Source organism: Laccaria bicolor, genomic scaffold, assembly GCF_000143565.1.
Source record: "Laccaria bicolor S238N-H82 LACBIscaffold_36 genomic scaffold, whole genome shotgun sequence".
In the NCBI taxonomy this organism is placed as follows: Eukaryota; Fungi; Basidiomycota; class Agaricomycetes; order Agaricales; family Hydnangiaceae; genus Laccaria; species Laccaria bicolor.
This window is the reverse complement of record NW_001889907.1, coordinates 528,106-538,585: the sequence shown is the minus strand read 5'-3', so window position 1 is coordinate 538,585 and position 10,480 is coordinate 528,106. Positions and strand designations below refer to the sequence as shown.

The following is a 10,480-nucleotide window of genomic DNA, read 5'->3' as shown; positions in this document are numbered from 1 at the left end:
CAGATTTGTCAAGCCGTGTGCGGTCCTCCGTTTTTGAGCTTTGTCAAGAGGGTAGAATTCGAAAAATCTGGGATGTTGGACTCGGAGCTCGGAGGAAAGGATTGGAAGCGGTAGTAATTCTGAAGTCCTGCTTCAGATTGGGTTAAATCTGTTCCAGACAGCTCAGACCAAGTTGAGCTTGGATTTTGACGACAGCCTGCTTGAGTCGGAGATCACTGTTACAACTTGAACCTGGACCGGAATGAAAAGTTTGAGCTTCAAGTTCTGAGCTGAGATATCGCGAGCCTCCGAGCCTCCGAGAAAACATAGAATGTTGGAAAATTTTGTTCGTTCCAGAGTATAAAAGTGCGCGATACCCAGGGTTTCTCGAGAGTGAGTAACTTGAGGTTTGGGGAAGGAAGAAACATTACCTGTGTACATCTATTTCCCCTCCCCACCCCAACCAAACACAACCATCTTTTTGACGACGCGTCCCAACCACCATCTCACCGTTCCCGCCGACGACCTCCGACCTCCACAACGATGGCCTCCCAACCTCCCAAACTGATAATTGACGAATTTATAGGGACCGCGCTGTCAGCTACGCCCGCGGAACTTCATCCGTTCTTTGAGTCGTTTAGGAATTTGTATACGCGCAAGTATGTTCTCTCCCTCTTTTCCTTCCTATTCAAGAAAGGGAGCTAACGAGGGATTTGGGACTTACTAGGCTATGGCATCAACTCACACAAAAGCTCTTCCAGTTCTTCGATCACCCACTTGCGAGGCCGTATAGGGTCGATGTGTTTGAGCGGTTTGTGAGGGATTTTGAAGGGAAGATTAATCAGTTGAAGTTGGTTGAGATGGGTGTGAAGGTTTCGAAGGATATTGATAGTACGTCTCTTCCTCTTCTTCCTTCCTCCTCCTCCTTCCCTCTCGTCACACAAACGAATGCTGACCGCGACACCCAACAGACCCCCAAGTCCACCTAACATTCCTAACATCCCTCCTCTCCCGCATCGACACCTCAAAATCGCAAGAAGCCCATGTTTTACTGCTCGCTACCATCGCGCACGCCAAGCTGCTCTACGGAGATGTTGAAGGCACGAAGACGGATATGGATGAAGCGTGGAAGATCCTTGATTCGCTGGAGGGCGTGGAGAATGCTGTTAATGCGGCTTATTATGGCGTTGCGGCTGATTATTATAAGGTCTGTCCCTGTGTCTCTTTCGCCCCGCGTTGTGCAGGGAGAGGCTGATGTGTATGAAAGGCAAAAGCGGACTACGCGCCGTATTACAAACACTCGCTTCTTTACCTTGCTTGTGTGGATCCGGAGAAAGATTTGTCGGCTGAGGAAAGGCTGGGGAGGGCACATGATTTGGGGATATCGGCTTTTCTTGGGGATACGATTTATAATTTTGGTGAATTGGTATGTGATTCCTTTTTCGAATGAAAGAATGAAAAGGAAAAGAGGTTGACGAGGTTTTTTTTTTGATAGTTGATGCACCCCATTCTGGATGCGTTGAACGGCACACAACATGAATGGATCAAGAAACTTTTGTTCACGTTTAATGAGGGGAATATTGGAAAGTTTGAGGCGCTTGCTCCGCTATTCCCCAAGGAGGTTCGTCACGCCAAGCACAACGTTCGTCGGCTTGGGACTGATCTCGGACGTTTCCAGCCAATCCTCCAAGAAAACTATGCCTTTCTCCAGCAGAAGATTTGTCTGATGGCGCTTATTGAGTCAGTGTTCAAGAGGAACGCGGATAATCGGACGATGAGTTTCCAGACTATCGCGGAGGAGACGAGGCTGCCTGTGGATGAGGTCGAGCATCTTGTTATGAAGGCGCTGAGGTAAGTGCCTTCATTGTCAATGTCAACGGCATCTTATCGATTCCTCATGTTCCTCTCTGTGCACCCTTTCGTAAATCTCCGTGCTAATTCCTTCAATCTCATCTCTAGCCTGAAACTTATCCGTGGATCTCTGGATCAGGTCGATCAAAAGGCGCAGATAACCTGGGTACAGCCGCGCGTTCTTTCGCGGGAGCAGATTGGGGGGCTCGCGAAGAGGCTGGAGAAGTGGGTTGATAAATTGAATACGGTTGAGCAGAGAATTGCGCCTGAGGTGTTGGTTACTGCTTAAATTTGGATGATGTGTATTATAAAGTAGTAATTGTTACAAGCCTTCCTTGACATATGTATGAGAGATGAGATTGATGTGATCAGAACCCGTGTTGTGCCAAATTGGATCTGAGTGACAACGTGCACCTTAACAACGTCCTCTTCACCTCACATTCAACTCACTTTTGAACATTCCCGCAACATTTCCTACTCTGCATAGATTATCTGATTCCAACGCGGCACGCCGAAACAACGAGGCTTGGCTTTGACATATCAGGTGGTTCACACCCAGCAAATTACAAACTCGCTTCACCACCTGCCTTGCTGCGCTATTTCATTAAACCGGTCTTTTTGGACCAAATCCCAGCACCCAATTCCCAAATTATCCACTTCTCAGGATATATGGCCAGTCTACCCAATCCACCACCTGAACACCAGCAGCAGCCTGTGACCAAACTCCCTGCATCGTCCACGTTCTCTTTCAAGGCCCCCTTTCCCGCTTCTTCTTCCTCTTCCTCATCTACACCCGCGTCTCCTTTGAAACACAGGCGGGTCTCGTTGGCATTGCCGTCTTCACCGAGAGTGGTGCAAGCATGGAGTTTTAGGGACGATACGGGGATTGACTCGAGTAGTGGTGGTGGCAGTAACCTCGCACTACCCGAGAAGAAGGGCAAGATGCGTAAGATTGCACCGACAGCTGAGGACGAGGATCCAACGACCTTTCAGGAGAAGAAGCCGAGGAAGAAGTGGTCCGCTGAGGAGACGCAGATGTTGGTCGATGGTTGTAATCGGGTAAGTGCATTTCCCCCCTCATAAAGCTATCGCTAACTTTTTTATGAAATAAGCATGGAGTTGGGAACTGGAAGACTATTCTAAGCGACCCTACCCTCAAATTTGATAGCCGTTCCCCCGTCGATCTCAAAGACCGGTGCGAAGCTTTTCGATTATCATAGGCCACGAGACATGCATACTAACTAACACGCGACCCAGATTCCGCACCTACTTTCCAGACGCTTACAAACAACACTACCCCAACGCCCGCACCCACCTCTCCTCAAAAGTCCGTTCAACCCTCCCGGACGGCTCCCCCTTATTCGAAAAAACACGCAGTAAACGGCGTAGGCCATTCACTGAAGAGGAGGATCGCGCACTTAAAGCCGGATATGAGAAGCATGGGACTGTGTGGGCTACGATCGTCAAGGACCCTGTGTTCCAGGACCAGAACAGGCGTTCGACGGATTTGAGGGATCGGTTCCGGAATGCGTTTCCTGAGCTGTATCAGTTGGCGGGGTATAAGCCTCGTACGGCCGCGAAGAAGAAAAACGGTAGCACCCTTTTGGGGGATTGCATTGGGATGGGACAAAAGGTGCCCATGAGGGCTGCGACGGACGATCAGTTGGTCATGTCCACGACTGGACCTGTTCGGAGCCGGAGACGCGCACATACGAGCCAGGGGTTGTTGAGAGGGGGAACGAAGAGTGTTCCGCAGAGTACGGCTGTTTCTGAGGATGAAGATAGTTCGGGCGGGGAGGACGAGAGTGAAGCATCCCCTGCGTTCAAGCAGCCCCAGATCCCTGTGTTCGTGGACAATGTGTCGACTGTGTCTCTGAGGACGAAGAAGCAGCCTCCGTCGGTGGTGGACGTGTTCACGCTGGACGACGACGACGAGATGGAGATGGTCACGATTGATTCGTTGTCTGACCCGCTTACGATCCCTGACTTTCTGCCTAATCAAACGCATTCGGAGATGGAGACGCAGTCTCAGCAGCCGTGGTCCTCTGGCATCAACACGCCAACGCACTCGCACAATGCGTGGTCGACTACGGCTGGCTCGCCTACCTCCAGCCACATCTCAGCCGACTTTCTCATGAATCAAAACCAAAACACCACCTCGTCCCATTCATCTCCTTTCCTCCACCAACGCTCCTCAGGTAATGGTAACGGCAACAACCTCGGCATGATTGGAAAATCAGCATGGGGGAACGATTGGTTTTCACCCAATCCAAGACTGGACCCATCTGCATCTGCTTCAGACGTCCTATCGCCCGCGTCCCCCTTTTCCTTCAGCCACCACCTCAACCATGGGGTATTGGACCGCTACGACTTATTCCCCGCCTCAATGCCTCATGACTTTTCGTCGGAAGTGGGTGTGGGAGACTCGCATTCTACGTTTTCGGACGAGATGTTTCCGCCGAATGGGTTCAGGGGGTTTACGCATCATTCGAATTATGCGGGGGATCTTATTTTTGGTGCGAGGACTCATCACCACCAGCCTCAGTCGTCGAGTTATTATTCGGCTGGGTTTGGGTTTGGGCTTGGGTTTGGTGGTGGGTTGGGGTTGTCGGGGATGGGGCAGACGGCGGGTATACACCCAATGCAACTTCATACGCCTGCGTTGCCTGGGATAGATGAGATTGAGCTGACGGGTATAACGTTAGACGACCATGCGGATCCACTAGGTGTGCCTCTGCCACCTGACGCGATGGACGATGACGAGCTGGACGTTTCTGGCTTGTCGTCGTTGTCTTCTTCTCATTCTGGACTATCTTCGTCGCTTTCTTCTCAGTCCGTTCCACACACCCAACAACAAAAAGAGGAACCGCAAGAGCCGATTGACAGACTTTGTTTGGACGATATCGTCGATTTCTCACAAGAGCTGCATTTAACGCCGCCTGCTACGCCGTTGAACCACCCTCGACCGATGAGACGTTCCTCCGGGTCGGTGTTGCAGCACTATTCGTCAACGGGTAATGGGGGTGCCCCGCATACTAGGTCTATCTCTGTTCCTCCTTCCGAAGCTAGAGGTGCGAATGGGAATGGGAATGGAAGATGGAGGATCTCCCCAAATGGACAACCGGAATCGTCTTTGGGAGGGGGGTCGGTCTCTATGAGTGAGCTGTCCCCCTTTTTCAGCTCACCTACGCCGAGCAGTACGGGTAGTGCACGGAGTGGTGGTGGACTACGTGCGCCGTTGTTGCCGTTGCCGGATTTCAGACCGCTTACGCCTACGAATACGAATACTCAACACTCGCAGAATTCGCTTTTGTCTACGAACGCGAGTTCGTCCCCCCCTCCTTCCATGTCAATGCACGATTCTTGGCGAACCAACATGTTCGCAAACGGGAATACTCTGGACATGTACGACCTCCCCTTCCTCGACTTACACTACTACGGAGGCTCCATGGGCAACAACAACGGGAACGGGAACACGTTTGGCTTTAGCGGTTTGACGGCAGCTGCTGGAATGGATGTTGCGGGTGATAGTAGACAAGGACAGGCGCTTGATTTGGCGCAGGCTGCTGTGTCCAAGTCTACGAAGCAACAACACGTTTCTGACCCTCCTCTGACGACGGCGACGACGACCAAGGATTCAGTGCCGACGACGGCGCCGAAACAGCAGGGAAGGTCGATGAGTCATCATAGGGGCCAGAGTGCGGTTTGTCCCCAGGATTTGATGCTCCGGAATGATAATAAGCGGAAGAGGGCGAGTTGGGATGGGGGTCATGGGTAGTTTTGTTGTTGGAGGTTTCGAAAGAGGTTGATTGGGTCTCCTCTATTTCGGTATTTTTTCTTCTTTCTTTCTCTGTTTCTTTGGTTCTGGTTACGTGCATATATTATCTACTCACTCATACGTTACGGTTACTTTCACAGGTCTCTTTACTTGTCCCTTTTCCTCACCACTTCCCACATCCCACATCCACTCACCACTGGTTTCGCTGCTTCCACCTTACTTCTCCCGGATTATCATTTGTTCAACCATCCATCCATCCATCACCAGTATTCGCTCCCCCTCCCCCATTCTTTGGGGTTATTATTTCCTCATATCATTAGTACATATCACATTGTCACGATTGCGCCATGAATTCAGTTGCATATTTTCTTCTTTTCTTTTTCGTTTTGAGGTCAGATTCTGATGCAACTTGTTTCGGTTAAGGATTAAATGCCCTCAACCTCGATGAATCCAGTTTGCATATTCTCGTTTCGTTTTTGGGTCAAATTCTGATGCAACTTGTTTCGGTTAAGGTTTAAATGCCCTCAAGCCTCGATGTGGACACGATCAACCAGTGGATTGGACAACCTGCTCATTTCTGGTGGATCCTTCCAATCTTCCCGGCAAACCTGATTGATTTTTGACACCATTCCATGCTATTCCATGATGTCGGGCCGTTCCAACTTCCTACATATATAAATGCTGGCCACGTCAAGTCCACCTTGCGTGCCCCCTTGTCAGCTAACTGATCTCCTTTGATTTCGTGGACCAAGTTCTACAGACGAGATGGCGACCACTCAAATTGATCTTTCCAATCTCAAATTCAGAGTCCAGCTGATTACGGGCGAATGTGGGGTCCGAGAGGATTATACTGAAGATTTCGGAAATGAAGAGTTCGACTCAGAACTTGACGCTTCTGCTCCTGATTTCAGCAAAGTCGGTTATGATTCAGATGATGAGTGGGTTGACGAGTGGGAGCCTTGGCTGAAAGTAAGTCTATAACCCTTGCTTCGCCTTTGCTCTTGGCCGGCTTGAAGACTAAAGAATGCTGTAGATTTATTACATTGAGATTGTTACCAAAGACAAAGGAAAGAAAATAGGGAGGTTCGGCCTTAGGTCCGTCCAGGCGGTCGCACGCACCGTATCCCAATACGAAAATCTTCCGTATCGCCTCGTCGCTTCGGAGCGAGGTGGATCTGTGCGTTTTACAATAATCATGATCTGACCAGATGAAGTGATTTCATACGAAATTTAGGATCTCGAAGCGTTTGGGACAACGCTCTTTAATGAAGCGAACCGAGGTCGACTGAGAGAGGAATTTCTCTCTGGTCCGACAAAGGGCACTGGAGTCTTCGGAGAGGAGCTCAATTACGGGTCCTTCGCTGTCATTTCCAACGATGCTCAAATCGCAAAGGACGACTTCTTCATCAAGCCTGAATTTCGTGGACAAGGCATTGGTTCGTGGGCATTACAAGAACTGAAGAGGCATGCAACCCTTCATGTATGTGTAATTCAATATGTGCAACATATTTATTGACTGATTCGCCATGCAGAACATTGACTTTTTGTTTGTGGAACCTGGGGTAACAGATATCACATACCAGCAGCGCAGCGACGTAGCGTTGGTAAACTCCAAACACGCACGCGTTAAACGGTTCTTCCGCAAGGTATGCTTGCTCACTGATAGGACAGAATTTTCCGTGCTGATGCATATGCTGAACACAAGGCAGGTTTCAGGCGGGTGGGGACAAGTTCCTACTTCGGATATTCGCTTCGAAACGACAAGCACCCATCCCGCAGGCTGGCAATCGAGGATGATTGCGAACCGTTATAGAATCAATTAGCGAACCCTGTTTTGCTAGCCTGCTCTGGGTCTCATTTGCGTAGTATTCACGCTCGTTTTTTCCAGTGGTGCTAGTAATGAGCTTATTTATTGAGCTGACGTTCGAAAAATGGCAGAGTTGGGATCAAGACGAATACAAGTACATATTTGAGTAGAAAGCGATACTATGACAAATTTGGGGGATCTAGAATCCTATGTTTCTTCCTACTAAGTAGTAAAGAAATGAAGCGGTAAGGGAACCAATCTAGAAAGAGAACCTGTCCAACATACCTGCCCCTGAAGCGCGATTGTGATCTCGAAATTTGTCCGACCAATTTCGTCTCCCGGGCTGATGGAAAAGACACGACCGGGGTGGGAATAGTTGATGGTATAATGAACGGCGGAGCTGTTGCGCCTCTTCACGATGTATGTTCCCAAATCGGAGAAGGTCGCGCTGTCTGTAGGGTAAATAAATTGATCCACGCCGCCAACAACGACAACATGCGCGGTTGAGTGCGTATTGTTCGTAATGGTGAAAGAGATGACAGAAGCTATCAAGAAGGTCATAATCAGACTGGGTCACCAATGCTTCGGCAACATCAGATGTGGAAGAGCAGAAACGGTAGATGGTACCTACACATTTTGCGGGGTTCAAGTAAGCTGGACTGGTGACGAATGGCAGTCAGATCACGATGATGCCGACGAAGTGAGGCTTTAAATGTGTGTACATACCAGACGGAAAGTTTGAGTAAAGTATAGTTGGTGGGGTAAAGACAAAGGAAAGAAAATAGCAAGGTTGGGCCTCAGGTCCATCCAGGGGCTAATACGAAGATCTTCCTTATCGCCTCATCGCTTCGGACGGACGGCATGTTGGCAGGGCTTCAGTCCTTGTCTGGATCGGTGGTCGAGCTCCCAGGTATTTTTGTCGCAGGGCTAGCTCCTTCCCTGTAAACGATCGTTGAGAGCACTCGGTCACCGGTGGTGGCCGCAGATAAGAAATCGCTGTCTTTTGAGTCTTTAGGCAACAATACCTGGAAACCAGGTGACCATGTTGTCTTCCTAGCTCGCTCCAAATGCTGTTCGAGAGCCTTAAGCTTTGCGTCGTATCTTCAGAGAAGTGCATGCGCAAGCCAGTCACCGGCACCTCTGAATCACCGTGTCAACTTACGTTTGCTCACGCCTGGCTGGCTAAGTGGCTTCAATGCTGGATGGTTGTAATATTTTATCTTTTGGCCGACCTCGTAAGTTTCATGGGTAAGTAACTTTATCCGTACCAATTTACAGATGGGTGATATCAGATAAGACAATTCCTCACAACGTCCTCTGCGTGTTCTAGTCATAACCACGACATTTTTGACGTACTCCAACATCCTCTTCAGACCTCCAAATCCTCGACATCCTCCTCCCCAGTCTTGCCCAAATCCAACTTGCGTTTCCTCCCAGGCATCTCCTTCCCACCACCAAACCCAACGCCCGCCTTCATCCGCAGCACGTCCAGATCCTGCTCTGCCTCCTCAGCCCACTCCAACACCAAATGTCGGCCGAGCAAATGGGTGTGCCTGAGTGCATCATATGCGTTCTCGGCTTCGCGGCGGGATACAAAGTCGAGGAACGCGAACCCGCGTGTGCGGGCGTCGAATTTCTTGGGGAGGCGTACGGATTTCAGGTGTCCGTGAGCACTTGTTACAAACAACGATTAGCTCCAGTGAACACAAAACGCAAAGGGGCAGGACATACCCAAAGAGATCCCTGATATCCTTCTTCGTAGCCTCAAACGGCACATTCTTCACAATCATCTTGGTGGTTGTCGTACTCTTCGATCCTTTCACGACCTCCTTCTCCACCTCATCAGCACCACGTCCTGCAAACTTGACATGCAAAGCATGCCCATCCAACGAGAACCCCTGCATGCTCTTCAACGCCTTCCTGGCCGACTCTGCATCTTTGAACCCAACGAAGCCATATCCCATACTCAGTCGACTGCCAGGCCGTTTGGGATCGGGTTTCGTCTGTATCCTTGCAAAGGAGAAAGCGGGCAAATGACAGAATACTTGAGTCAAGCGTTCTTGTGTCGTGGAGAAGGCGATGTTCTTGAGATAGAGAGTTGTGCCACCAGAAATCGATTGCTCCTCCTCTTCTCCCTCTGCAGTAGGGTCGGGGATTTGCTGCTCAGCGATCTTGATAGCGGCGTGTGACGGGCCCGTCGTGCTAGGTGCAGCCGGCGTAGAGCCTTCTGCGAACATCCCTAAAGGCCCTTTCTCCAAATATACCACTGTGCTCCCCAACCTCCGATATGCAACAGCGCGGAATGCCTGCGCAGCATCGTCTGGCTTCTCAAAATCCACCACGGCCATCGTGCCAGCTGGAGGAACGAGCACCCTACTCAGCTCGCCATGTGGTTCGAACATTTCGCGGATCTGCTCGACCGTCGTGCCGTAGGGTATGTTCTTGACGAGAATGGTGGTATCTGACCGGGCGCGAGAGCCGAAGGATGATAACAGAACACCTTGTGACTCGAGGTAAGTCTTGGTTTCTTGAATGATGTGCGTCTCAGCCAACGCGAGTTTCACAGCTGCGTTGTCACCAGACTCGGGATTGAGGATGTCGGCTTTGTTGATGTTCATGCGGTCCGCGATGGAAGACGCTACAGCATCACTCTAGCGTACAGAAAGAGGCGTGAGATTGGGAAGCGCTATTTTGGTAGGGTGAACACGAACATTCATATACAGCATACTCCAGTTGAACTGCTTTCCAGCGTTTGCTTTTCGTTTCTGGTTTTTCTCCTCCTTCATCGTCTTCTTCCGCCCATCACCGTCCTCGACTTCAACCTTGCCCTTTCTATCGACGGCTGCGAGGATATGAAGCAGCCGTCCTTGGAAGGACTTGCGGTCGAGAGCTTCATAAGCTTGGAGCGCGTTTGCTGGTTGAGCGAAGGAGACGTACGCGAGGCCCTTCGGCTGCCTGGTAGTAGCATCTAAAGGCATGTGTATCTGGGGAGAGAAATGATGAGCATCGACGTGATGAAAAGCTAGTAGAATGAAAAGAAAAGTCAGAATTATATTTCTACTATC

General features: G+C 50.1%; 4 protein-coding genes across 4 annotated transcripts; 3 read left to right on the top strand and 1 right to left on the bottom strand.

Moving 5' to 3' along the window:
• The first annotated feature begins 505 nt into the window (after window positions 1-505).
• On the top strand, window positions 506-2,170 carry LACBIDRAFT_123195 (uncharacterized protein). The gene is made up of 7 exons (XM_001886292.1): window positions 506-638; window positions 707-870; window positions 951-1,186; window positions 1,247-1,405; window positions 1,475-1,600; window positions 1,658-1,830; window positions 1,939-2,170. Exons 1-7 carry the CDS (start codon window positions 523-525, stop codon window positions 2,117-2,119), a joined length of 1,155 nt encoding a protein of 384 aa, XP_001886327.1. The 5' UTR covers window positions 506-522; the 3' UTR covers window positions 2,120-2,170.
• Window positions 2,171-2,499: 329 nt separating this feature from the next.
• LACBIDRAFT_307744 (uncharacterized protein) lies at window positions 2,500-5,608 on the top strand (the record flags this gene model as incomplete). The annotated part of the gene is made up of 3 exons (XM_001886291.1): window positions 2,500-2,889; window positions 2,943-3,025; window positions 3,088-5,608. The coding sequence occupies 3 exons, from the start codon at window positions 2,500-2,502 to the stop codon at window positions 5,606-5,608; spliced, it is 2,994 nt and encodes a 997-aa protein (XP_001886326.1).
• Window positions 5,609-6,373: 765 nt separating this feature from the next.
• On the top strand, window positions 6,374-7,421 carry LACBIDRAFT_307743 (uncharacterized protein; the record flags this gene model as incomplete). The annotated part of the gene is made up of 5 exons (XM_001886290.1): window positions 6,374-6,577; window positions 6,642-6,785; window positions 6,843-7,088; window positions 7,141-7,254; window positions 7,314-7,421. The coding sequence occupies 5 exons, from the start codon at window positions 6,374-6,376 to the stop codon at window positions 7,419-7,421; spliced, it is 816 nt and encodes a 271-aa protein (XP_001886325.1).
• A 1,236-nt stretch (window positions 7,422-8,657) lies between these two features.
• LACBIDRAFT_180331 (uncharacterized protein) lies at window positions 8,658-10,402 on the bottom strand. The gene is made up of 3 exons (XM_001886203.1): window positions 10,127-10,402; window positions 9,147-10,066; window positions 8,658-9,088 (listed from the first exon to the last, which is right to left on the bottom strand). The coding sequence occupies exons 1-3, from the start codon at window positions 10,391-10,393 to the stop codon at window positions 8,785-8,787; spliced, it is 1,491 nt and encodes a 496-aa protein (XP_001886238.1). The 5' UTR covers window positions 10,394-10,402; the 3' UTR covers window positions 8,658-8,784.
• Between the last annotated feature and the right edge of the window lie 78 nt (window positions 10,403-10,480).

Bases quoted from the DNA above. Each gene is read 5' to 3' on its own strand.
- LACBIDRAFT_123195 (XM_001886292.1), top strand. From the start codon at position 523: ATGGCCTCCCAACCTCCCAAACTGATAATTGACGAATTTATAGGGACC. The intron at 639-706 runs GTATGTTCTCTC...GGGACTTACTAG, and splicing joins AGGAATTTGTATACGCGCAA to GCTATGGCATCAACTCACAC. The intron at 1,406-1,474 runs GTATGTGATTCC...TTTTTTTGATAG, and splicing joins TTTATAATTTTGGTGAATTG to TTGATGCACCCCATTCTGGA.
- LACBIDRAFT_180331 (XM_001886203.1), bottom strand. From the start codon at position 10,393: ATGCCTTTAGATGCTACTACCAGGCAGCCGAAGGGCCTCGCGTACGTC. The intron at 10,067-10,126 runs GTTCGTGTTCAC...TCTGTACGCTAG, and splicing joins GGAGTATGCTGTATATGAAT to AGTGATGCTGTAGCGTCTTC. The intron at 9,089-9,146 runs GTATGTCCTGCC...GTTTGTAACAAG, and splicing joins GATATCAGGGATCTCTTTGG to TGCTCACGGACACCTGAAAT.